The 27,992-nt window shown below is 42.8% G+C and overlaps 2 protein-coding genes across 2 annotated transcripts in view; one reads left to right on the forward strand and one right to left on the reverse strand.

Moving 5' to 3' along the window:
• The window catches only part of aven (apoptosis, caspase activation inhibitor), a 32,522-nt gene extending 7,357 nt beyond the window's left edge, over positions 1-25,165 (reverse strand). The window contains exons 1-2 of the mRNA XM_047574446.1: positions 24,935-25,165; positions 22,622-22,796 (exon numbers count right to left, since the gene is read on the reverse strand). Coding sequence (XP_047430402.1) covers positions 22,622-22,796; positions 24,935-25,120 — 361 coding nt within the window. The 5' untranslated portion in view covers positions 25,121-25,165. The remainder of the gene's footprint in view (positions 1-22,621; positions 22,797-24,934) is intronic.
• Positions 13,678-27,944, forward strand: chrm5b (cholinergic receptor, muscarinic 5b). The gene is made up of 2 exons (XM_047574445.1): positions 13,678-14,610; positions 25,647-27,944. The coding sequence occupies exon 2, from the start codon at positions 25,697-25,699 to the stop codon at positions 27,251-27,253; it is 1,557 nt and encodes a 518-aa protein (XP_047430401.1). The 5' UTR covers positions 13,678-14,610; positions 25,647-25,696; the 3' UTR covers positions 27,254-27,944.
• Positions 27,945-27,992: the final 48 nt, after the last annotated feature.

The following is a 27,992-nucleotide window of genomic DNA, read 5'->3' on the forward strand; positions in this document are numbered from 1 at the left end:
TCCTGAGGAGCTTCATTCCACCACTCTCAATGTGATCATCCCAGACTGGACACGTTTGTCCAGTCTGGATTTAAATAACCACCGGAACATTTTTAGAGCTTTCAGCCTTTTAGGAAGCATCTCAGAAGACAAATGCGTGAAGATAAAAGCTATTTAAGCTCGAGGAGTTCACCTTTCTTCCTGGTTTCCTGAATATTCAAGATGACTGATCGGAATCGAACCGTTTTTTTTTACCAGAATAAATTTTCAATATACACCAGTCTGTCCCCAACCAAAACATCCAGCCCCTTTTATACAGTTTTCGCTGACATACACCGATCAGCCACAATATTATGACCACTGACTAGGATTAGTGAATAACATTGACCATCTTGTGACAATTCAATGTTCTGCTGGGAAACTCTTGGACCTGGTTCATCCATTTGTGTGGATGTTACTTAGACATGTAGCACCCACCTAGACCAGACCAGACACCCCCACCCCATAGCAATGACACTCTTTGATGGCAGCAGCCATCCCCAAATGGTTTAGGAACAACTCAAAAAAAAAACATGGAGAAGGTGTTGACCTGGCCTCCAAATTCACTGGATCCCAAACTGACAATTGACACCCCCAACGAACAACATCCTGTTACCAGACACCACAGGACACCCTCATAAGGTCATAATGTAACACCTCATTGGTTTAAGTCAACAACTTGACTTCTTTTCAGCAGATTGTTTCTACGATCGTGACAGGGATTAAATCTGAACTTCTACAAACATCAACAGTATCTCAGCTCCGACTCCTGTTTCATCTGGAAGCGATTGGCCCGACTCTGAAAACCGTTCCCTCCCAGCTGCCGGAGTTCTGATAAATGTTTCCCTCTCGTGAACCCAACTGATTAAAGATCAAATTCATACCTGAAAGTGTTGTTAAAGTGCGTCAGTGGCAGTCGGGCCGGTAGACCCCTGTGAGTTATTCCGCGGCGGATAAACACTGCATTACTCATGCTGCGCGCTAAGTGGCTCGGGCTGGCATTGTGTAACTTCTGTATAACGTGGTATCCTGTCTCTTGACATCTCGCTGGCCGAACCCCACATTAACAAATGAGGCTTTCTGCTCTGCAAACCGCCGGCTCCTCCTGAGCCGAAGCCCTGCTCTCAACTTTTTTTTTTTTTTTTTATATATATTTTGGGATGCGTTGTTCGCTCGCTGCTTTTCTGTTCCCCGCTCTGCTCTTTTATCTGCTCCACTCAAACCCCACTCCACTTTCACCCACCTCTCCTCCGCCGCCGCTCGTTCGGCGCTCGGCACGACCGGCGAGATCCAGCGCAGAGGACGAGGCTGATGCGGAACCAGATCACCTTGTAGCAATTCAAAGTTCTGGTTTAGGAACAAAAAAAAAAATCAAAAACATGTGGGACGATCCACGGAGGACCCTTCCCTCAACCCGTAGGACCCCAGGGCGGCCACGACGCTGCGCCTGACTGATGTGTAACCAGCGTTTGACGAGGCCTTCAAGGGGCTCCAGTTGGAGATGTTCTTCGTCTACTGTCAGCGACTTCCTGTATTCGTCCCTTTTGAATAATTTCGTCCCACTTTCAGGTGACATATTTTAAAGTTCCACCGTAATGGATGCACAACACCAGAGTGAATCTTTTCAAACACTAAAGCTCTAGAGCTGATGCTCCTTCTATAAACCTGTCACGGAGCTGGACGACCCAAATAAACAAGGACTCTGAAGGTCTGAAAACCATTTATTTTTTATCTGATTGATGACAGTTATTACAAATATTATTACAAATAGAGCCCATATAGAGTTTACACAAATATAATCCCAGTATGGCGCTGGGTTGTGTTGCCTTCTTGCGCGGGTGGCCGTCCAGAAAGCGGTTTGCCAGAGAGCGCGCGTGCTTGCTGCTGTTCAGCTTTAAGACGCACACTGTTTGCTGACCGGGCCACACCTTACGCACACATCCTTCTACACACGCCCAACCCTCCGAACGCAGACGCCTCCGTCGGCTTTTGTTTCCAGATCGGTGACTGGACACAAAACTAACGCCGCTGCTCAGTGTCCACGAACACCTGTGGTGAAATGTTGACATTTTGTGTGACTGGAAGAGGGAAACACACACATTCCCCTCAACCCCCTTCGTCCTCCATTTCCTTGTAGAGTTATGGCCTGAGATCAGTGAATAATTACTCCTCTATTAAACTGGCTGTCGGGGCAGATGCTCTCTTCCTGATAAGAGATAAACCGAGGCAGATCACAGAAAACTCTTGAGCAATTGAGTGTTACTGCGACCGGGACGTGTCCCATCTGATACGTGTTTGGTGAGGGACGGGAAGGGAAACATTAGAGTTTCGCCGGATTTATCGTTTTGGAGAAACGTCCTCTTCCCCGACGTCTCCGAGAGCCGAAGCGTCCCCCACCCCCCTGCATGCTTCCCGTCACGCCTTTTTAACCAAACCAATTAGCCTAGCGTGACACGGCGCTGAAACCACACCACGAGTCGATAAATCACTGTCCGCGCTAATTGCAATTAAAAATCCCCCGGCAAACCAGGCGAGACAATAAAGCGGGACGCAGCTATTTACTCTTAACTTTTTAATGGCGATCGGGGCGAGGCTGCGTTCGTGTCAAAGTCGCATCAGCGGAGCTCCAGCTCACCCGGGCTCGGTCTCATTAGGCAAGTATTTTTATTTATTTATTTATTTTATTTATTCAGCTCGTTCGGAAGGTAGGAGGCTGGAGCTCGGGCACCTCCTACCTCGGAGCTCATCAATCACACCCAGCATCTGATAGAGGAGTCCAGGAAAATTGTCCCATTACGGCCTTAGATGGATCTTATTAGGTAACAGTAAATGTGGTTCTTTCCTGTTTGTAAGGAATTAGAGACTGTTGTGATCAATTGTGTCAAAAAAGAAATATGTGGTGCATTAAACTGTCCTGCTGGTGGACAACACACACACACACACTCACAGTCTCAAACGGTTGCACAGAGCTCACAGAACTGTTTCAAAATTCAAGCAATTCAACATAAAAAAAAATAAATGTTTTTTTTAATTATTAATTAATTGGTTGCAGATGTCAGCAAGTTTACAAATCGTCTCAAGATGTTTAACTGAACCCAGAGTCTGAACCCTCCAGCTCTGAGGCCACAGTTATAAGGTTCATCTTTTATTACACAGATTAAAAAGTGTTGAAATTACTTTTTTAATTATTACTGTCTTATACAACCTGCATCGTTTCCCACAAGACTTTGTGAGTTTTTTTTGTTTTTTTGTGTGTGTGTCTCAACAAAAGTCTATAAATTAGCGTAATAATGCGGATAAATAGCAGCAGCCTGTGCAGTTCACACAGAGGAATACGAAAGCTGCAGGGACGTGGCATTTTATAGGCAAATGTGTGTAAAATTAAATAAAGCATCAGCGAATAAATCAAATGTTGACCTTCCGTTAGTGGGAAATAATAACAACAACGCGAGCGCAACGTTGTTTGAAACGTGCAAAAATATTTCCAAGAGGAGGGGTCAATTAGACCCTGATGGGCCACCGTAGTGTTAACACTGGTCCTACAAACAAAACGTGCAGTTCCTCATACGGCCACTAGAGGCCAACTCCAAAAACCGAGCGATAGGAGCAGATAATTTCTCTATTCATGACAACTGCTCAGGGGACAATTTAAATAACATGATGTGAATTATCAGGACATCCCTTGTTGAATGGTTCATACACTAATAAGCCATAACATTATGACCACCTCCCTAATATTGTGGAGGTGCCTCCAAAACAGTTGTGACTCATCAGAGAGAGGACATGGGTCTTCTGAGGGCGTCCTGTGGTGTCTGGCAACACAGTGTTGTTGGTGGGGGGGCTTTTGGGTCCTATGGGTTGAGGGGAGGGGGCTCTGAGGATCATACCACAGATACTTGATCAGCTTAAGATGTAGTGAATTTGGAGGCCAGGTCAACACCTTGTGCTGTTCTTCATGGTTTTTTTGAGCTGTTCCTAAACTGTTTGGGGAGTGTCATCGCTATGGGGTGGGGGGCGGGGTGCCTGGTCTGGTCTGGGTGGGTGCTACATGTCTAAGTAACATCCACATGAATGAATACCAGGTCCATAAGTTTCCCAGCAGATCAATGAATTGTCAAAAGATTATCAGTGTCATTTAGTTCTCCTGTCAGTGGTCATAATGTTGTGGCTGGTGGGTCTATATCTTCATATACAGTCGATGGTGTTTGGTTGTTTTTAAGTTTGCAGTTTGTATTATAATGTGTCTATTAATTTATCCGTGTCATTTATATCAGCGATGGAGCCTTAAATAAAATAAACTGTATAATTCAACACACTCATTTATCTGGATGGCACAGATAAAGTGCACTGTTGGAGTGGGTTCCTGGTCAGAGAGTGCTTGGATATCTAGTTCCTTATCATGAAGCTGAAAGTTACATCATCCTGGACTAATAGAGAGCAAATGCTAATCACCACCATTCATAAACTGGGTCAGTGATAGTAAACAGGAGCACCATACATCAGGATCACACTGCACATTTTATCTGACGAACAGCTTCACTTGGCAGAACATTACTGCTGTTTGTTCTTCCGTCTTCACAAAAGAGGCCCTCAAAAGGTCAGAGGAAGATAAGAACAACGCACCCACGGGTGGCTAAATAAAGAGCCGTGGAATCGCCTTAAATAAGCACCGAAAACCGCCAGAAAAGCATGGACGTTTCAACCCCTTACGGAGGCTTGAGCGGATGAAACGAGACAGCCAGTCCTCAAATCCAAACAAGGGCTCCAAAGCGGCCGCCCCGGCTGATCTATTCGCTTCAGAAATCCACAGTTCCTCTGTTCTCGTGGTAAATTCATCAAAAGACACTCAAAGCTGTCCGTGTCCGCCTGAATCATGGCGCTGCGGTCCCTCCGACACAAAACACACGCCGCCACCTGCACTCTGTAAAGACCCACTTACGAGAAAAATACAGTGTGTGGGATCCTTCATTGTGCGCAAAGACAATGTGAAGTTGAGAGTTCTTCTCAGCGGAAACGGTGATAAAAGAGTCTCCTGCTGTCTCCTGTGAAGCGCCCGTCGGGCTCCGTTAAGCTGAAGCTGAAGTTTATCATCCGCCGAGACTATAGTAATGTCTTCAAACTGCAAGCTTGCCGTCAAAAAACTGTCAGGAGAAACTAAATACGCTGAATTTACAGGAGGAGAACCTGAATTTGTAAAGCATACGCCAGATATTTGCAAAATGTTTTAACCTGCAGTGGCCAAGAAATTTCAACACACTGCGACTAAAGCCAACAGATAAAATCGGACACATCTTCATTAATTTGAGAAAACATGCGTTGGATATCCAGACAGATATAAGCTTTCTTCGTTGCCATAGTTACCTGCAGATCTGTCGACGTGCCCAGATCAGCAGAAGCACTTGAAGCCACGTTGATTATTTTTAGGGATCCACTGATGCCACTTTTTAGCTGGACCAATAATAAAATTACAGTTCTAAAAGTATCGTATTGAAAAGTGGTATCAGTGCATCTCTAAGCATTTTAGTCAACAAACAATTAATTGCGTTTAACCACAGAGTGTATAAAGATGGACGGCAGAACAGCTCCTCAAAAGTGAAGCCAAAGCAAGTAGAGCTCCCCCTGGTGTCTGGCTGCAGTATATGTCATAAGCTCCACCTCCTCTGTGTTACTTGGGACAAACTAAAACACTAAAATACAAGTCAAAACATTTTTTAAAGGATGTTTTCTGTCATTTTAGGTAGTTAATAAAATGCTGATGCGTGTTCAAGTGTCAATTTTTATAACTTTCATTTCATTTCCTTGTAACTGCTGGAGGTAGAGCAGAGGGTAGCATTAATTAAATAAAGACTCGAATGTAGTGATGGAGTCTGGAGGAAGTTTGGTCATTGATATCATGGCTCCACTCCTGGACGGTACTGATCAAACCCAAGCCACAAGATGGCGCCGCCCATATCCCCGGAAAAACAGTCTAAGTATTGGCCGAAGCAAGGAAGAGGAGGACTCGTCCATATTTATACAGTCTATGGTGCAAATAGTGAAGGAAATATGAAATTTTCTATTACAGGCCTGTACAGTACAACAATTTATGTTGCGAAGAGAAATATGCATCGACTAGCACACGTGCAAAGGAGTTGCGCTGGTATCTTCTTTAAAAGTAATGGAAACTAATCGGGCTCAAAAGGTGACGTAACGGCAGCCAAAAACAGCAATGCATTGAAGGCTTAGCAGGCAATTGGAAAGTCTGTTTACATTGCGCGACACTGCACTTGTGTTTAGTTGTTCGTCTTTTTAGCGTGTTAGCATTAACGTTTGCGATATAAAATGGTGCTCCAATGGTTCATCTGCTGCTCTGTGAAATTTACCAGCATTAAAGTGGCAGATTTGTGAATGGAGTACCAATGAAAACAAACAATCTTTGACTGCAAAAATAGCACAATGCATTACATTTTTAACTTGCTAGCACCAGTGCTACCACCTAGAAAAAAAAATAATAAGCGGACTGCCCTGTAATCCTTTCATCATCAACAACTAGACAAAATAACTGCAGTCATATCAAATAATTACAACCAGGTGATTATGTAATAATAGTTAAAGTCCAACTCAGACGTAGCTTTTTGGGGCAAATTGACGTTTAATGCCATGAGTCCTTTGTGTTTATCGTATAATATACAGTTTCCATTCTAAGGACATGTTGTTCCTAAGGTACAAATTGAATTGGACACAAACACCTTTTAGGTTTTCTGCTCCTGCTGCACCTAAACTCCAATCTAAACTTCAAAACGTAGTGTCCCTGAACGAGTTTTAACAGATGGTGAAATCTGTGCAATCCAATTTGTGTGGGAGCAAACATTTTAACTGAGCTTTTCTTTGTCGTGCGTAAAAAGAGATTGTCGATCTCAACGGGACAAACCTGGTAAAATAAAGGCTAAATGTTAATCTATAAAGTCAACCACTGGAATCGGCCAACCAATTTGTAATAAAAACATTGGAGAAAACGGGATTTGCATACGAGAAGAAGAGCCTCTCCGACCACTTTACCCCCAACTGTTAATTTGAAATGCTGCAATCAAAATAAAATGATCAGGGCCAGTATATAAATCGGAAGAGATCCGGCACCTCTCAAATTAGACATGCAGAGAGGTTGCATCATGGATTTCAACATCTTCAGAGAGCAGGTCCGCGGGGAGGCAACATTTTACAAGCCGGCCACATCGCCGTATAGACGTCTCCCTTTAACATCAATTGAGGTTTTTAACAGCTTTTCAGAGCCGGTGTGTAAAACATTTAATATTGATTCATTGAGCTGCGCGATGCATCACAGTATTCGTGTGCAATCGACATCTTTATCCACACACTACACCCACATGGCACAGGCAGACGGCGGAGCAGCCACACAGGGGTCGGCGGTGAGGTCCGGGTCGCTGAATAAGCGGCAGAGTAAACAGCAATTATCCGAGCTGCCTGTTGCGTTCTCAGCCTTTCTAATCTCACTGTCTTTAACTCTGGCTTTTAATGACCGTCATTCATCTTGTTTTCCCCAGTTTCACCAAGGTTACATTCTTTTATTCAGCGGTAAACCCCTTCAGACGAATCATAGACGAGTGGGGGTTAATTCAAAAGAGGCATTATCACGAAGGCTAAACGCAAAATATACTAATCCCTCATCAAGTCATTCTGTAGCATATCTACACTGGGGGGAATATTACGTAAGTAATCTCAAGTAGCTAATTTAAATGCTACTCAAAGCGAGGGCCATCATGGATTGCGGCATCTGTTTGAGTAAAAGACCATTTGACTCATGACAAACGCTACGTTTGGTTGGTCACAGCTAATAAGCAGCCGGCACAAACGTTCAGGGACAAGGTTGATGACAACCAAATAATAATTTATTTATTTTTTTCTTTGAAGCCATACATCTGGCGGAAAGCCATTGTTTTTCCGCCCTGCTATTGTTATTTACCACATGACAAGCAACGCTGTGTGGGAAGTGTGAAGCACACAAAGCAATTATCTTTAATTGAGGCAGAGAATCACACCATTAAATGACTAATTTGTTTTTTCTTTCTAAACCACACACTCTTTTTGTATTTATTTAAATAACTGTCTCATCTTTGGGGAATTAAAGGTTATTGTTGTTGCCTTTGACACAATTGTATACACACACACACACATATATATTTATATATATGTGCATAATCGTCTGTGGGCTGGAATCTATAGGCAACATCAATATCGATATTATCAATAGAATATCGAGTAACGTCATCGATGCACTGGATGACATGGTTTAAAGGGAGTTTTCGTCTTTGAATTACAAATGGTCAGATCCCACAGATTTCCCCAGCCACAACAGAAGTCTTACAGTTCTGCCTTGTTGCCTCTCTTAACTTTCTTAAAAACACAGGCAAAGAAATCTCAAACCGCCAAATTTCTTGCGTCATATTGATGTCAACCAGACAGCCCCAACACGCCACACGTCTTCAGCCTCTCAAAGGGAATCTCTACTGCTGCGCTGTCACAGAAATGGGGAAAAGAATCGTCTCGACGGAGCCTAGCGAGCTGGAGTTTCTGAAAAGCGTTCCTTCCCCTGCCAGACCACATTCCGAGTCAAAATGTGAAGTCCCTGTCTAGAAAGCCCAGAGCATGGACCTGCCTACAATTCTTGAGACGCCTGAGGGTTTGAACGAGTTTCTTTTACACCGACAGGACGTCCCGCACCCCAAATCTATCCCACAACACAGCATTCCCTCTTTTATCTGCACGTTTAGTCCCTTCTTTCTTTAATTTATCATTGTCGTCTCAGATAGCTGCCACGGATGACGTCCACCAGTGTAGATATTTGGAGCAAGGTTCATTTTAGTGTCTCCATCTACCCCAGAATGCTATTTTTTTTATTTATTGCAGATTGATGCTAATTGGTCCTGATGGACAATGCACTTAGCCAGAAATTCACAGTTCCTGGCGTATGTTATAGTCAGCTCATAAATGGCACCAGGATACAACATCAAATCAAACAGGCACCCCAGTTACCTCAAACCTAGGCCCCAACCAGAAAAATGGCAAAATACTGTCTGAAATAGATCACTCCCTCGTTTTTTTTTGTGTGAAAACTCAAACAAAGAGGCCCTAAAACGGGGGATACGGAAAGCGTCAAGAGTTCCCAAACTATAAGCAATGTCAAGAGAAGCCTGAAACCCCAAAGGAGACGGTGCTAAGACAAAACACTGGCCAGTGAGGTTTTGTCCAAACCAATAATGGAATTCAATTAATTTCAAGGGGGTATCTCAAGTCTAAAGTTCATAAAAAAAGGACGAAAAGCCTTTATCAAAGCTTCTTTTTTGTCTGATGCACATTCTAAAGGACGCCATTAGTATTTAAGCTATGTCATAAGTACGTCTTATAATTGATGGCAGCTGTATTGATCTTCCATATCCCTTAAGCCTACGCCAACTTCCATTCGCAGTAATGACTTTATGACATTTTGCCGGTGTCACCGTTGAACAGCCATGTTGATGGAAGTCTGACATGTCCTATCTACAGAAATTAAGCCCACAGTGCCTGCGGGCCTCATTAAACAAACTCCTGGAGGATTTCCGAACACCTTGTATTGGATTCTCCTCACAATCAATAGCTAGGTGGTGGATTAGCGGTCCACGGGAACATACATGATAAAGTCACATGAAACTTTTCACGAACCAGCCTGGTTTAATCACGCAGAGGGAAGATGAATCAGCTCACGTCCTCTCAGCTGTTTAATTAAGCAGTGATTTCTAAAAGGGGGGGAGATAAATGGTGGTGCTTCTATGGGTGGATGTAGGCTATTGTTAAAAATGTTTTATTAAATTGAATAAGTGTCACTGACACAGTAAGGGGCAATTATCGGGTCTCCACACCGCTGTGGATCGATTAAAACTAGAGCTGGGTATCACTGTGGATTTCCTGAATTGATTTTGTTTTGATTCACAGGGACCCAAAGTAATTCAGTACCGATTCATTTAGGGATATTTCTGTTTTGTAACAACTTTACTCAAGTTCCCTTCCAGAAATTTGTACTATTTAAAATATTTTACTCTTAGGGTTAGGGTTAGGGTCAGGGTCATAGTCTACACTGGTGCAAGCCACTGATACTCGTCTGTCCAGCTCGCTCTGTAAAAATCACTTGGGTTCATTTTTGTTTCTTGACTTTCAACAATGACGATTGAAACTTTTGCCAATGACGAGTCATACAAATAGTTGTACTCTCTCGAATCTTCTCAGTTCACCTTTCCTCACTGAACTCTATATTTACTCTATCTTTGCTGATGCAAAATAATTAATCAAAAAAATATAGAGATGGAGAAGCCGCTTGAAATACTAAAGCGGAAACACGCTATTACCAAGAGGACGAACCACAGCTCTTTGGGTCTTTGTCGCCGTCTGTCATGTTTTAGATTGCTCTCACAGGTGGACTAATCTTGTTGCGCTAATCTTGTCTTATGAGATGCATCTTGCAAAAACAGCCTCACAAGCGAGATTTCCTGATAATGGATCTTATTGTATTATTCTAATGGTCCCTGGTTTAATGCATTAAAAATAAACATGGCTCCCGTGGATGTTTCTGAAAGGTTTACTGCGACTTTGCACTGTTTAGCTACAAAGATTTCACAGAAAAGTGCAGCAGTTAATTACACACCAAACTGTGGCACGGTGTCAATGACTATTACCGAGTTGTGCCAATCACTATGGAGTAGTCTGCAGTGGGAGTTTGTTGCCTTTGCTTTCCAAGCACAGTGGGCCAAGAGCACAAGGTTTATATTTGGAATAATTTCTTGCCAGAATTTTAATGCCATCTGTGTGTCCTTGTACTCTTATAACTATGAAGTATAAGGTTAAAAAAAAAAGGTGTGAATAGCAGAAATCTCTACTAAGGGCCAGCTGTTTTCCTGGCGTACGCCCATTTGATGCAAGTGAATACAAATTTTGGGGTGCATGTGGACATCTGCTGAGGTTTCTGTGTGGACCTTCACAAACTCGAGCAGATGATGAAATCTGTGACACATGGACGGAAGCAAAAAAAACACACAAAGTTGTCTTATGTATGGGTGGAAGACAAGCCAGCATCGCCATCTGCTTCGATTGTACAAAGCCCCCCCGCCCAATTTGAACTAATGATAGAGGTCATGGAACTTTTTTTAATTTTGATAAGAGTCAACCTCCATTTAGACCCAAGCTGATTAATCTTTGTTCTGTGGCCCCCATTTGGCGTCAGGCATTGCAGGGTAACACTTTCTCAAGTAAAAAACAGCTTTAGCATAGATTGTATAAATAAAAAAATAAATAAATAAAAATAAAAATGGATGACGCGTCGCCACTTTCTCCCATTGGCCACACTGAGGCTTGAATTTCTAAAGACATGGTGGAAGACACTTTGCACCACCTTTGTACCATCACCAGTTACAAAGAAATGTTGAGGAAAAAAATGAAAAAGCAAAGCAACCAACATCAAAAATGACATAAATGAAAGACATTGTAAATGCTAACTTCAGATTGCGGACTTTTTCACCACAGAGCTTAAATAGACCCCTTCACAGTTTGAAAAAAATGTGACATTTTTGAGGGGCGGGGCTTAACTGGATGCAACACATCTCAAACACTATAGCCTGTAAACAGCAGTTAGCATATTTCAATGGATTTTAATGGACTGTTTTGGCAAGAATGGACGAGGAGAAAGCACATTTTAGAGAATATACTAATACACTCACTCCCCGAGACTGTGAGTGTTATTTTAAAAAGTTGACTCTGACTGATGGGACTATACTCACCGACATGACGCATTACATATTAATCTGACCTGATATGAAGTGTGCGTATTGCTGTTCATTGTCTCCCTCTAATCCTTTCTTTTAACAGCCAAGGTCGAACCAAAGATGTCTACGACTGGCAGTAGCTGGTATGTGATAAAACCTTCGACTTAGTCTTTTAGATTTTTTTTGGTTTTAGCAGCCAAAAACACAGCAAGACGACATTTTCACGTTTGAAAGTGACAGTGTTCACCTCAACCTTCCCTCTGTTCTGCCTCAAGCTAATGTACTGACGTCACAGCTCACTACATTTTAGCTAGCTAGGCAGTTACATTACCAATTAGAACCTCACAAAAACAAAAGTTAAGAGAAATTATTATTTTGACTTTTCTACTCTATGTCCTGCTCTCAAGTTCCTATGGGACGGCTTCACTGAGCGGTTGTCAATGCCAAGTATCAACCATCATGATGGCACATCCGCTACTTTCTGGATTTGGATTTTCTGCAGTCAGTCACCAGGGGGCGCTCCACATACTTTGGCTTCACTGTCATAGCTTCCTCTTTTTCTGCAGCTTATGAGCTTCAGCAGAAAGGTGACGGATGAGAAAGTGCTGGGATATGTAGCGTAAATTCTGCTCTGTGAACAGTTTTGGAGCTAAAATTAGAGCAAAAGTGATGCCCAGCAACACAAACATCTTCCTCCCTGCTGCTGCTGCTGCTGCTGCTGCTGCTGCTGGCTGCCGGGACGTTGCTTCATGTCATTACAGACGTGGTGGGTGCTGACAGCATGTTCCACAGCGACTGACGATGTGTTAGTCTCATTGCGTCAACAGCAGTCACCGAGCTGCTCTCCACTGGAGTGGACGCTGCTTACGGATACGAACAGCTGCTCATGAATCCAACAACCAGCAGCAAACAGATGAGCTTCCATCACTCTCGGGCCTCGGATTCCCATCAAATCATAAACCCTGAGGAGCACTCTTTTTTTTTTTTTTTTTTTAACCAATAAGAGACTAAAAGGGACCTCCTGAGGATCACAACCACTGGCATCGATTCAGAGCATGTTGAGAATTTGCTTGGAAGGTTTAAGTTTTATAATTGTTCACTGGCCTCCTGTCAATATGGAGCCATTCTCTTGCTATTGATATGTCCCTGCTCATCCTCATAATGACACACAGCTCATTACCTACATGTTCGTAGGCAGGAATCTGTCGCATATCTTGGTCATAACAAGAACACGTATTAGAAAATGTAATTAAAAAAGGTTTAGTGTGGATTTTAACAACCAAATAGCATCAGCTTCATAAATATCATAAATCCACACTACAAATATCCCCACAATACTTGTTTTTCTGTCTGCCCTTCACTGTGTGAATGCTGTTTCAGACACTGTTTGCTTCCCCTGTAAAGTTGCAACAACAGCAACAGCAGCTTATCTGCACAATGAAGGTCACACCGAGAGAAACACAAAGGAGACAATCATAGCGGTTCAATGAAAAGTCTGACACTTCTGCAGTTCACATTTAAAAAAGAAAAAAGGGAAAAGGAAAAGGGAAAAGGAAAAGGGAAAAGGGGGCTGCACGGTCAGATGCATTTGGGATTACCAACCAAGACACCATGAAGTGGGGCAAGTGTGGCAGATTGAGGAGCCGGGCAGGTGCGCAAATGCATTTCCTCTCCGGTGAAGACATACAGATCTGCTGCGCTGCCATCGCAAACACTCACCTCCTCCTGAACTACCGTTGACACCCGCATCAGCTCCTCCTCCTCCTCCAGCTCCTCCCTCCTCCTCCTCCCCCCCCCCCCCCCCCCCCCCCACACACACACACCGCCGCTCTGTTTCACACCACTCCTCCACCTCTTCCACCCCCTCACCTCTTCCTCCCTCCTATTCCCTGCTTTCTTGCCACAGCGCGAGGCTTCCACCTATGTGGGAATTTTCTCCTAATAGTGAGCCGCCACTATCGGGAGGCTGAGCGTTGCAGAGGATGTGAGGGCAGAGAGCATCCAAGCAGCTTTTTTTATTTTAGCAGGAGACGAAAAAAAAAAAAAAAAAAAAAAAGTCATTCAGCCTGTGCAGCCTTGAGGAGATAAGAGGCTTTACTTGTTGCTTAAACTTTGCAAAATAAGAGCAAGCGAAACGGCTCATTTCTGCCGATTTGTTCGGTTTCTTAGCAGATTCTGAGTTCACAAGTTCATCTCTGGTGAAAACGGCTTTGACGCGGACTTTCGGCCGATCGTCGCCGCTGAGGAGAAGAAGAAGAAGAAGAAGAAGAAGAAGAAGAAGGAGAAGAAGGAGTTCTTCTCAGTAACTCACCCTTCTGTGAGAAAAAGAAAAAAAGGAAAAGAGGTCTCATCTTGACACCTCAGCTGCTTCGTCACATGGACATTGACACTGAACAGCTGTTGCGTTTGCCATCTTCCCTCAGGAAAAGAAGCCGGAGCGCCGCGGGGAGCTGCGAGCAGCGTTTTTGACGCGGGAGCGATGCTGATGAACCCGGCTGCGCCAGAGTGCCTCGTACTTAGCAACTGACGAGGATGAGAGACGGTGTGATGACCTACCTGTATTTGACAAGAGTGTTTTTCACCTCGTTGGAGAGAAGCGAGCGCGAAGGGAAAAAGTCGCCGAGAGGGGGAGAGAGGGGAGGGAGAGCCGGCGAGGGAAGGCGTGAGGCAGCGCAGAGCTAATGAAGACTTAACGCAGCTGGAAGAAGAAACGGAGGAAACTCTGGCGGAGAGAAGACGGGAGTAAAAAAAAAAAAAAAGGGGAAAAAAGACAAATTAAAAGATGAAGATGTCGGAGCTGTAGAGCGTGAGTATCCTTTTGTGTTTGATGTGGCTGTTATGGCAGGAAATGAAACAGTTTACAAGAGCAGCTGTCAAACGGACCCTACTTACTGTTATAGTTGAATCATATTAGAAAGTCCAACATGACAAAAATTTTATTGCCGAATTATAAATAAATGTAGCGCAGAAGTATTAATGAATCATGGAACAAGTGCTGGGGTTCATCAGTTGTCACCAGAGCTTTTTACAGCCCGGACTCGGAGCCCACGGCACATTTTTTGCACCGTGGGGATTTAAAAATGACAGCTTTTTACGGCGCCACGACAGGTAATTAACTGAGCTTAAACAGGTTTGTGTAGGAGTTTACTGAAGGGGACGTGAGGCGTAATTGAAAAATGTTGTTCCATTGTGTTGTGAAGCTTGTTAAATTTAAAGATTTGCTTAAAACATTCCAAAATGACCAAATAATTTCATTTGTTTAATGGAAAAATATTAAGTTTACTACAATGTTATACCAAGAAAAGCTGCTAAATTTCAACCTAAAAGATTCAATAATGATAAAAAAAATGTGATTGTTGATATTAAACTGAACATCAATGGGATTTCAACTATTTCTTATATATTCTATAATTGCACACAATTAATATTTTCAGAAAATAATGCATAATTGATTGATCCAGAACCTTGCCAGGTCATATTTCTCAAATGTTTGCTGCTCTTTAACTGATTTTAAGTTGACATTTTATTTTTATTTTTTCAGAATAAGAACCCCTCAAACGAACCCTTTTCTTTTCTTTTTTTTTTGTTCAAACCACTCAAACAACCCCTCACATATTTAAGGGTGGAAGTGGGCAGACTGCTCCGTGGGATGATCTCGGTGAAGTGTCTATGATCCACCTGCGGCTTTATTTAGCCTCGCGCCCTCCTCTGCCGGCTTCGTCTTAATCAGCAGTTGCAGGGAAACAAAGCTAAGCACCTGTAATGCTATCGTTTCCTATCCCTGCCAATCAGACGGCGCGCGGCCGTCCTCATTCCTCTGCTTTGACGCCACCCTCCTCCAGTCTGCGCGGCTAATCAAGTATCCATAACGACACCGGAACATAGGAATTAATGGCATGATTGGGACCATGCGTCTCAGTTAGGAAAACGTCCTTGTGTTTGTCAATCCAGTTAGCCCGTATCACTGAAACTCTAATGCGATTTCCTTCTGTCTCATTATGATTGAGCATTGATAGGTGCCCATTAGAGGCCTCTGTGAACTACGGCTGCGGGGGAGGAGGATTGATTCTTGCGTTAATGTGTACAGATAGATGACTGTGTTAGGATGTAAATAACCGGCCGGCTATTTCCCCCCCGAGTCACACACACACACACACACACATGCACACACAGAATAAGGGAACTGCAGCATATGTGCATTGCCCCTAGCAACGGCACAATTAACCCCCAACAATGCAAGATGACAAAAAAAATAAAAAAGCTGCACAGAAAACAGTCAACAGCATTTAATTCCTTGAGGCTCGAAGGGAAACTTGAAGGACATTTAATTCAATAAAAAGGGATTAAAACATTTTTCGGCGAAATGCAAAAGCAGCACGGTTTCATATTCGAGAAGTCGTCGCCCGAGTCGAGGATATGAGAAGAGAAAATAATAATCTCCCGCTGCCTCTTGACACATTCAGTCATTGAGCGTTTGAATCAAAGAGCCTCAAAGCGCTGGCTGTAATAAAAAGGTGTAATCGGACTCAATCAAAGACGCGCGAACGCCGCAGAGCTGCAGGGATGTTCAGACAGGGAGCAGGGCCCACGTGCGTATAATAACCACTCGCGAGCCCAGAAAATAACAGAAATCAACCTGACCTTCAACTCAAATCAAACGGTCTGTTTACATACTTTCGTCGACAGGCTCCGTTTTTTTGCTAATCACACACGAGCACAGCGGCGCTTTCAATAGCAGCTTTTGCAAACACAAAAAAGTCAGGCGCCCACCGCGTGTCCCAACAACTCAATTATATACTTTTAAACAAAAGCGGCGAGGGAAATCCACTGAAAGGCTGCGGGTCGCTCTCCAGGCAGTGGTAAATGTCCCAGTTGGGGCGAATTCATAAATCCTCGCAGTCATCAGGTGAATCTCTAAAGCTGTCCGCGGGGAGAGTGAGTCACTCGCGCAGCGGGCGAACGCGTTTGGATACATTTGACGGAAGAAAAAGTCAAAATGAAATATAAACAGGCTGAAGTGATACAAATGGGGGATTTATAAACAGCGGTGGCAGGTTCTGCACTAGACCAGCTGAGCCAGAACGAATGAATGAATGAAAAGAATACAACGTATGGGGTAAAGAGAGAGTAGAACCATTATGTTTGGGATGTTTGAGAAGCTTTTAAAATCTATAACATGTCTCATCCATAGATAAGTACATAAAGATGATGTTAACCACAGGGTTTAACGAGAGACGTTTTGAAGCTCAACGTTGGTGGCTCTGGCCGTCGCCATCTTGCCATCGCACGACTCTCGTTTAGTTCAGTTTAAATATGCGCAAGTTTAAACTTTGACTATATTTTAATTAACTATGCCACATATGGAGAATGGAGAAATTAGACGTAAAGACATAATACATGGCTGCAGACGTGCTTATTTCCGCTGTTAAACATTTTAACATTGTTGACTATGGGGAATGACTCACATTTCATAACCAGCCTCAAGTGGTCATTTGAGGAACTACAGTTTTTGGCATCTTTGCATTAATTTCGTTGCTTGGTTTCATTCTCATTTTTCGACCGTGTCCATTTAAAATCGGCCATTGATCGTCCTGCATGAACACACGTCTTACAAGTTGAGCGTATAAGAGGTTGTTTAGACGACGACGGGCTGGCTCACACGTCCGATTACGCCGATAAATGAAGTAACCACTTCCAATGAAGCGCTCCTCATTAATTTCCAAGGACGGGCCACATGGTGGGGTCGATTTGATTTTTCAGAGAGCGTCACATTCCCACATTCAGCGGCCTTGGTAAAAAAAAAAACCACAGAAGGTTTTGACAGCTGTGCCTCGGTGGAAACTATAATAGCTTCAGAAACCTGTCGACTGTTGAGCCATTCTGATAAAACGATAAAACGTCTCTCCTGGCAGGACACTACGCAAACAAGGAAGCTTTATTTTTGATTCTTTTGTCACAGTAGTGATGTTACAATAAGAGGAGCCAACTTTCTTCCACCTACTTTGATTTTATTTTTGTCAAATGATCAACTCCCAGTGTATTTCATGAGATTTCATGAGTATTTTTTCATGAGTATTAATAACAGACGAATATGTTATGAGATGAAGTTTCCATAATAATGTAATGAGAATCTGATTATTATTATTATTATTGGTGTTAAATAAGAGACAAGTATTATATAAGATGAGGATTTAATAAGTTATGAGTATAATATGAGAGGAATAACTGAATAACTGAGTAACTTTTGATTAAATCAAAAGTTACAAGAATGAAATGTTTCTGTACATATGCAAAGTGCATGGTATATTCATACAAACACACACACATGTGTTCAGTATGTCACTATAATGACCAGATCAGTAATTTCTTCAATTCAAGCAAATTCATTTAACATTTTTACCACAAGTGACGACATTTTAATATGAACAAACTCAACCTGTTACATCCGTATCTGTTTAAAGCTTCAAATGATGATTACTTTTCATGGGTGATTATTTTAAATCAGATCTTTGCTCTATGAATCACCAGAAAACACTTACAAGCTCAATTTGCCAAAGTGCACGCTGACAAATTTGAATGCCGAAGACACGCTCGGGGCATTATTCTAACCGTGATCGTTTGAAAACAGCAAATCTATAAAAATCTGAGGAGGTGAGACGAGTGGATCCAGGATAATTTCCCGTCAGCTAAGAAATCAATCGATCAACTGCTGCAGCTTTTAATGGTTTTATTTATGATTTAACAAAACCTCAGAGCTTTCTTCTCCTAAATATCAGGCAGGATGAAAAACAATCCACCCACTCACAAATATATTTGTGCAGTTTTGTTTTGAGGCTGTTCAAATGTCCTCAGCTGCGAGCAACAAATATCTGGCAAATAGAGGCTCAAATATGTGATAAAAAATGTGCTGTTATGACAGGCCGAATCTCTTTGTCTCGCAAATGTGAAAACATCGCATCTACTTGATTAAAAACGTTGTAAACATGTTTTTCTAAACCGCGCTGGCGTCCGACGCCTCCACCACGCTGTAGGTAAAGCTCTGCCCTCGACATCTCTGCTCTTGGATTTTTGAATCTCGTAAAGAAGGTTGAGAAACACGACCGCGGGCCATTTTTATTCTGATAATGCCTAAAAAAAAAAAATCGCCCCACATGCACATTCTGTCCGGTCTTGACCGTAAAACAATATTTTCACTCCTTAGACACCAAAGGCGACGGCGATTGAAAAAGAAGAGGTGTTCTGTAATAAGTTAAGAGGAAAAGGGAGGTTTCTGCGGTGGATTCCTGATTTCATAGCTACCTTAATTGGCCAGAAAACGGCTCTTAAAAGCATCACCTCCCACATACAATTAAGTATCCTCTGGAGAGCCGCTGCCTCTTGCTGTACGGCATGACTAATCTGCCAATGTGGGCAAAACACAGAGACGAGAGATGGGAGTCGAACAACTCACAAGAGCACCTTTGGCATTTACACTACAAGAGAAGGAGAGGGAGCGAGAGACAGCAGCGACACAGCACTGCAGAGGCTGCTAACCGATCCAAACAAACAGCCTAATGGCTTCTTAATGGACAACAAGAGAGTCCAAATGTTGCACGGACCTTCAGAACAAACACAGAGATGTTGAGTTCAACCCAATTTCCTCATTCAGTTCTAATATTTCGGTCCTACATCCATATCGAGGTTTGAATGTATTTCTAATTTTGGGGCGTGGCCACTTTGAGTGACAGGTGGGTGTCCTCACAGGTCGCCTGCCTGGATGTTCCACCTCCATTTTTAAATTAGGTACAGGCAAGATGGCGGCGGCCAGAGCTGCCGCACTGAGCTTCAAAACCAGTTTTGAGGAATCCTTTTTAATATTGTGTAGATCTGCCTTGTTCCTCAGGAACAGTTGTGACTCATCAGAGGATGGACATGGACCGTCTGAAGGTGTCCTGTGTTGTTGTTAGTGGGGGCCTTTGTGTCCTCTGGGTTGAGGGGAGGGGGTCTCTGTGGATCACCCCACAGATACTTGATCAGTTTGGGATCTAGTGAATTTATGAGGCCAGGTCAACACCTTGTGCTGTTCTTCATGTTTTTTGAGTTGTTTCTAAACCGTTTTTGTGCATGTGTGTCTGCTGCCATCAAGGAGTGTCATTGCTATGGGGGGGGGGGTCTGGTCTGATCTAGTTGGGTGCTACATGTCTAAGTAACATCCACACGAATGAATGTCAGGTCCAAAAGTTTCCCAGCAGAACATTTAATTGTCACGAGATGTTATTTACTTCACCTCTCAGTGGTCATAATGTTGTGGCTGATCAGCAAATAATATCAAAAATGTATTATAACCGGCAAAAATCCTTTTTAAAGTATCTTGAACACAAACAGTTCATTAATAGTGAAATGCAATGATAATTTTTGATAAAACAAACCTTTATTTATTTGCTATTGCTCTACTACTTCTACTTCTACTTTTATGCAACTTTAAAAAAAAAAGTGTCAATCGTCACAGCATGTCTGGTTTACTTTTGCTAATTAAAACAAGGGTAACGTGTTGTTTTGACCCTACTTTGAACCCTGCTGTTTCAAAAAATTCTCTAATGCTAGATAACATTTTTAGCCTTCCACATCCAAACCCCTGTTTATCCAGTCAAGTACTCCTCTCCCCGCCGCAGTGCGTTATGAAACCTACTCAGTCAGGCCGACGAGAGGCTACAATGGACGGGATGCTGAGGGAAGGGAGAATCACACATTTATGGCTGAACATAAATGTCCTGAATGTATAAAAGATTCAGAATTCAGCAAGGTCCCCAAGAGATGTTTGGAAAAGTTTAAAAAAAAAAAAAAAAAACATTGGAAATAAAATCAGCCAATACTTCATTCTCACATTTATCTGTGTTGGCATCTGAAGCCGAGTCTTTGTGTCTGCTTCAGCTCAAGGCTACATTCTAGTAGCACAACACACTCACATCTTGGAGGAAAATCTTGGCTGTGATGTTGCATCGTGGGTAATGGAGGAAACTATTTCTGTGAGGAAAGAACAGAATCTCATTTTTGCTGCTAAAAGAATTGTGAGCGAGACACAGTAGGTGCCAGGGTAAAATAATGGAATAATGGAGCAGTGTTTTGTAAGCCATGTTTAAAAAATAAATAAATAAAAGTACAGGCAGCGACAGAGTGGATGGAAATGGAAGTGAATTTAACCGGTTGACCGTTGTGACACCACTACAGCAGATGGATTGTGTTGGTTTATTAATTTGAAGCAATCATGTTTTGTTTTTAAAATATGGGAGGCATTAAAAAAAAAAAAAAAAAAAAAAAAAGGAAGAGAAAACCACTTAAATGTGCGATTACTGCTTCGAATTGTGTTTAAATTCTTCCGTCTCAGGGGAAGATCCGAGATAAACCGGCCTGACTGAGAAAGAGGCCGTTCACTGCTGCCAGTTTCATGCTGTCCTCACTACAGACGGAGCTGAAAGCCGGCGTACCGATGCTAGCCAATCACAGCGTGTCTGCTGTCCAGATTTCAGAGGAGCTGCACCAGCTCCGTCCTTTGAATTCCTCTTTAGGCAGATCCAAATCTAAAATAGTTTGACGACATACAGGCAGAAGCCCATCCACCACATCACAACACATAGAACTGAAGCTGCAGAAGCTGTTCATTGATCAAGAAGAATATCAAGCTACAAAAAGACTGCATCTTAAATTCACAGTAGCTGGCTTACATGGAGCCAAATACTCCAATTACAATCGAATGAAAATGCTCCATACAAACACCTCAATCAGAACAAACAAGGTTTCACGGGGGTAGAATATTCCATTTCCCAAACTGATCGAAAGTCACGTAAACAGCGAATCAGAATGAAGTCGGGCTCTGTTCTGTCTGAGCATGCTCTGTCTTGACGTAAACGCTTTGAGTAACGTTTCCTCAACTGGTCTACGGCGCCGTGTAGAGCTTGTTTTTAATAACAACTCTGAAAGAACTAGACGTTATTGCAAGCTTAGAGGGCAGAAAAAAAAAACAGAAATATTGAACTGTTCAAAAAGGTTCATCAAAAATTAACTGAAGCAAAAACAGACTGAAACGTGGAATAATTTCAGAACCACTGGAAAACCTTGAAACCCGGCTACTATAAGGACAACACAACAGCAAAAGTGGATATGACCCCACAAGCTTTATCTGAAAAGACATTGCTTGAATAATAAAAGTGTAAAAACAATAGCAACTTCTGCTGATTAGACGAGAGAGCTCCATCTTTGATCAGTCACATGATGTTTTCATCGATCTGCGCACGTCACACATCTGTAAAACGGCCAGACACAAACACCAACAACAGCTGACCTGAAACCTGAAGTCTCCATGCAGAATCCTTACAACTAGCAAACATGATAGACCTTCATCTTTGTTTAATTAAACTTGAGTCCCGCATTGAATCCTATGGTCGGTCAGACAGAGCTGAGATCTCTCACTTGTGAACCTCGAGGAAGAGATATCAGCAGATTGAGAGACCGCAGAGAGACGAGGGGCTCGACCGCTGAGCTACGAGAAGAAGCACGTAAACCGCAACAAGGATCTTCTGTTCTTGACAGGATGGTCCACGCAACGCGATTAACGTCCTTTAAGACAACCTCCTCTGAACAAATTAGGACAACTTCAGAAAACTGCATTAAGACTCGGCGGAGTATTTGACACAGACGAACGCGCTTTTAATCTTTTAATCCCGAGGTCCTTTTAATATCTGTGGTAAAACTGAATACAGATGCTGGGGATGCACCAAGCACGTAAGCCTCCGGAGCAAACTAAAGCAGTCCTCCTCCAGCACCGTGAGCTCAGGTCTTACCTGCCGACTCCAGCAGCACGTGGTAGTCCGTTCCTCTCTGAGACGGCACGTCGTCGTCGGGCTCCTTCTTCTCCGACTCCTCGTATCGGTCCCAGTTTGACTCCAGCTTCCTCCTGGAGAACACCTCCATCCGGTCCTCCTCTTCATCCCGAAGGCCGTCCCCTTCATCTTTATCCTAAAGGACAAACATGAGCATGGGAAAGAAGCTAGGGTCAATAAGATTTAAAGTTTTGTAAATTAACCCTTTGTAGACCTGCAATATAAATTCAGCAAGATGAGCAAGTGTAAAATTTTACATGAAAAAAAAAAAAAAGTATTTGTGTGCAGATACAAAAAACCATTTAAGACTCTAAATTCTGAGCCTGTCTTTACACCTCTGATGCTCCATAGTGAGCAGGACCAATTTGCGCATTTACACCGATTCTGACTGATGTCTCGGGGCTTGTAAACATACGGTCTCATCAATTTATTTCACTTAGTGTCCATGCAGACAGGTAACCAACCACTAAGCCGAGAGGAACTATTTAACTTGGCTTTATTTCTGCTTTGGGAAACTCCCAAAAGGTGGAGGAGGTTCTTAAGAAAGATGGACGCAGGTTCCTTACGTGAGCCAAGTGCTCTTACAGCCAGCAGCTCTTTTGCTGGTATTGTAGGAATATTTACAAATTTATGATAATAAATTGAATACCCAGACACTTTAAGTACAGGTTTTAAAAAAATAAAATGCCAGTTCAAAATGATGGATACAGAGAGGAAAATACATGTGAACTTTTAGTTTAACCTCCTGAGAACCAAGCATTTGTTTGGAATACATCTTAATGTCTTCAAGATAAGATTAAGATTTCAGGTATTTGGGATTAGTAGGACCTTAGAAGAAGAAAAAATAAACACCATCTTTGAACTGGAAGTAAGTTTTGAAAAAAAAATATTAGAATTTAAGTCACCAATGTGTACCAAAATGTAAAACTGTGTATTTTAATGTAAAAGCAGAATTAGAAACGATGAAATCCCAATGTCCTCAAATGAGTACTTGTTAATTTGTTAATTTTTCATGTCATATCAAAGAAGAAAACTTAATAAGCATAAATAAACAAGTGCACTGACCCCTGACTAACAGTACATGGAAGACAAAAGTGTCTCCTTATGAGGACAACATGTCTAAATGAAGCAGAATAAGCTGCCACAAACCTAAAACCTAACGTCCCCATATGAGGACGCTGGGTCTCGGGAGGCTAAATAGTGGCTGCGAGACTTGTTTGTCTCCGTATAAGCAACTTTAAAGAGTCTAAAGACTGTGCCTTGGGTGCTGTGATTAAGACTTTCCTTTAACAAAAAAAAAATAACACACGCATTGACTGCATTGCACAAAGTCTAATTCAAACAGTATTTTGCAAAGTGGTCATTAACACATAGCTCATATTCATGACTGGTAGCTAAGCTTAACAAAGGGGTCAAGTTAAAAGGCACGTCCCCGCACTGTAATGACAGAAAAAAAAAATAAATAATAATAATAAAAGCTGTCTGTGCCAGAACCGAACTCATTAAATCCGTCTGAGTCATAGCTTTCTTCCTGTTTCTTTTTTTTTTTTTCACACAGCTGCAAAAATCTTTTGACACTGTTGCCGTGGCGATGTGACGAAGCTGTGGACTTGTCTCCACAATATCATCAAAGACCACATGGTGGCTTATGGATGCACCAAAGGAGATTTTTTATGATTGCAATCAAGCAGCACCACGTACACACCACGAATCCTGTGATTGCAATCAACCGAGCCCCTATTGTTTCTCCTCTAATGCTGTAGTTGCCATGGCAGGGGGAAATAACTGACTGAACATCCCCAGTGGAAATGAATCTGAAGCCTCTGGAGTCTGGAGTCTAGAGTCACACCCCAGGCCTAGACCCAGCCTGCACAGTGATAACGTTTAAGTGCTGTGGGAGACATTTCAAGTGCTTAATCACTGTGATGATACAGATAAAAAGGCTCAATTTGCTCTATTTGGTTGGCAGGCTCTCATATGTGCACTTTACATGTAACATGCACTACTGTTCAGAAACATTTCAACCAAGGTTCAACTTTTCAATGTATCTCTGTGGGGGTATTTTGTTTGAAATTAGCTTAAGTACCAGATACCCACTACACTAAAACGAGTGCTAACTATGCCGAATTGAATGTGAGGTCCTGTTAAGATGAACAAACTAGTTGACGAGTGTGTACGTTGAAAAAGAAAGAAGAAAACTTCAAATTAATATGATTTTCGAATGGAGTTTGGTTGAGTGATGTAACGGTTCGGGGATCCCATGCTCCATCTCACCCGCTGATGGAAGTCCGCGCCTCCCCCGCGTCCACGACCCCGGTAGTGGTCTCGTTTACCCCGGCCGCGGTGGTGGCCTCCTCTGCCTCTCCCTCGGTGTTCTCCGCCAAAACCGTCGCCGTCGTTTCCACCGCGGCCGCCTCTTCTCCAGCTGCCTCCTCTGCCTCTGCTCACTCTGCCCTCCATTACTGTCAACAGCCGGCGGAACGTTTAGCATGTGACACTTAGCATTTCAACGGCGCGGGTGTTCTACCGAAAAGTGTCCGATGGCAAAATGGTAGTAGATGTGAAGGTTCCGGGTCTCATTTGGACCAACGTGTGGTAGATACTTTACAAAAATGTAGAAAATTACTTTATATTATAATCATAATGACAAGTAAGCAAAAAATAAATAAATAAAAGAACATATAAATAAAATAATGGAAAGGGAAATTACAATAAAACAATATTCAAATACAAGAAACACAATAAACCACATTCAAAACATCAACAATGTACGACATTTAATATAACAGCAATGAAAATAAATAATAAATAAATATACTTATTATGACATTAAAAAATCAGAAATCAGATTTTATATGAATAAATAATTTTGAAAATGTGCAAAAAAAAACATATTATACCATTACTTCAAAATATGAAAGAAAAAGTGTATTATTTAGAATTTGTGCACAGTTATATCTCACTGCTGTTTCTCTTTTCACTTTAGGTAAGCTGCTCAGTCTGCATGGGGCCACAGAAGGACATTTTTCAGCTGTAATGCAGACAGAAGACAAAGCCATGGATCCTCTAAACAGCACTTTTGGCAACACTTCACATGTCCCGATTGCTCCTCACAGTTTGTGGGAGGTCATAACCATCGCCACAGTGTCAGCCATAGTCAGCTTGATTACTATCGTCGGTAACGTGCTGGTGATGCTGTCCTTCAAAGTGAACAGCCAACTGAAGACTGTGAACAACTACTACCTGCTGAGTTTGGCCTTCGCTGATCTCATCATAGGAGTTTTGTCCATGAACTTGTACACCACATATATACTAATGGGTTACTGGTCCTTGGGGAATCTCGCGTGTGATCTCTGGCTGGCTGTGGATTATGTTGCCAGCAACGCTTCAGTTATGAACTTGCTTGTCATCAGCTTTGACAGATACTTCTCCATCACAAGGCCACTGACATACCGGGCAAAGAGGACTCCAAAGAGAGCTGCCATCATGATAGGCATGGCTTGGGTGGTGTCTTTTGTCCTCTGGGCGCCACCGATTCTGTGCTGGCAGTACTTTGTGGGAGAGAGAAAAGTGCCTATGGACCAGTGTCAGATCCAGTTTTTGACAGAGCCTGTGATCACGTTTGGGACAGCCATCGCTGCTTTCTACATCCCAGTCTCAGTTATGACTATCCTTTACTGCAGGATCTACAAGGAGACACAGAAACGGACCAAAGATCTGGCCGAGCTGCAAGGACTCACGACGGAAAATGTTCCAGAGGGGAATAAGCCGCAGAAAACCATCATTCATTCTTGTTTTCACTTCACCAGAGAGAGGAGAGGCCACAATCAGGCGTCCTGGTCCTCGTCTAATCAGAGTAATGCCACTAAAACGACCATAAGATCAGACGACGCTTGGGCGAAGGCAGACCAGATCACTTCATTCAACAGCTACTCATCGTCAGAAGAGGAGGAGGCTCACGTTTCAATAGAAACTCCACAAGGATCTTTCAAAGAGCAAGGTAGCGGACAAAGTAATAAGAACGGACAAGTGGCTGACTACACGGGGGACCAGTATTTTTCCACTCCCCTAAAGAAGAACAGTAAAACGTGCATCTCTTATAAGTTCAAACCCGGCTCCAAGGGTAAAAACAGCAGTCCCACGAGCGCAGCGACGCCGTGTCCACCGAAAGCAGAGCAGCCGGACAAAAACGCCTCGCCGTCCTCCGCCTCCACCACCTCCAAACCCATGGACCCCGTCCTGAAGAACCAGATCACCAAGAGAAAGAGGAACGTGCTGGTGAAGGAGAAGAAGGCGGCCCAGACCCTCAGCGCCATCCTCCTGGCCTTCATCCTCACGTGGACGCCGTACAACATCATGGTGCTCATCTCCACTTTCTGCGCCGAGTGCATCCCCATGTCCCTCTGGCACCTGGGCTACTGGCTGTGCTACGTCAACAGCACCATCAACCCCATGTGCTACGCCCTCTGCAACAAGACCTTCCAGAAGACCTTCCGCATGCTCCTGCTCTGCCAGTGGAGGAGGAGGAGGAGAGGCGAGGACAAGCTGTACTGGGGCGGACAGAATCCAAATGTCAACAATAAAATGATATGATGTGCCCCCTGTAATGATACAGCAGAAGCCCCAGCTTGGCCCACATGTTGGATTTTGTTGCTATATTCTGTAGTCAGTGGTCATTATCGGCATGAAGTGCTGCATGTGATTTTTATGTTAAAATGTGTTGGTGGAAAATGCGCTGAGCCTGACGCAGCGCTTAAACATACGTTCCAGATTATTACAGGAAAGAAACCTCAGCAAGGGGCTGCGCTTTCGCATACAAATAAAAGGTTAAAGAACAGGTTCAGAGTTTCCTAGTCTATCCCAATTTTTTACTTTTCTTTTACTTGTCACAGATAAAACTAACCTAGCTGAGGACACAAATTTGAGGGTGTTGAGTTTAGAAAGAAGCCTCATCTTGTCTCTGCTTCAGGCTAATTGCTCTAGGTTACATTAGCCAATGCTACTGAGACAAACCTTACATTTCACTTCAGATAAGGAAGAAGTTTAATAAGAAATCTGTAGCCTGAGCTGTGCTTGAGGCTCAAGTTGATATTAGCCTTTAGCCTCATCTGTGCTTGAGGAACAGGTTCATATTTGCTTTTAGCTTCATCTGTGCTTGAAACTCAGCGTTCTATTAGCCATTAACTTCATCTGTGCTTGAGGTTCAGGGTTATATTAGTCATTAGCCTTATCTATGCTTAAGGCTCAAGTTCATATTAGCCCTTTTAGCCTCATCTATGCTTGAGGCTCAAGTTCATATTAGCCATTAGCCTCATCTATGCTTAAGGCTCAA

The sequence above is a fragment of the Mugil cephalus genome, chromosome 21, assembly GCF_022458985.1.
Source record: "Mugil cephalus isolate CIBA_MC_2020 chromosome 21, CIBA_Mcephalus_1.1, whole genome shotgun sequence".
NCBI lineage: Eukaryota > Metazoa > Chordata > Actinopteri > Mugiliformes > Mugilidae > Mugil > Mugil cephalus.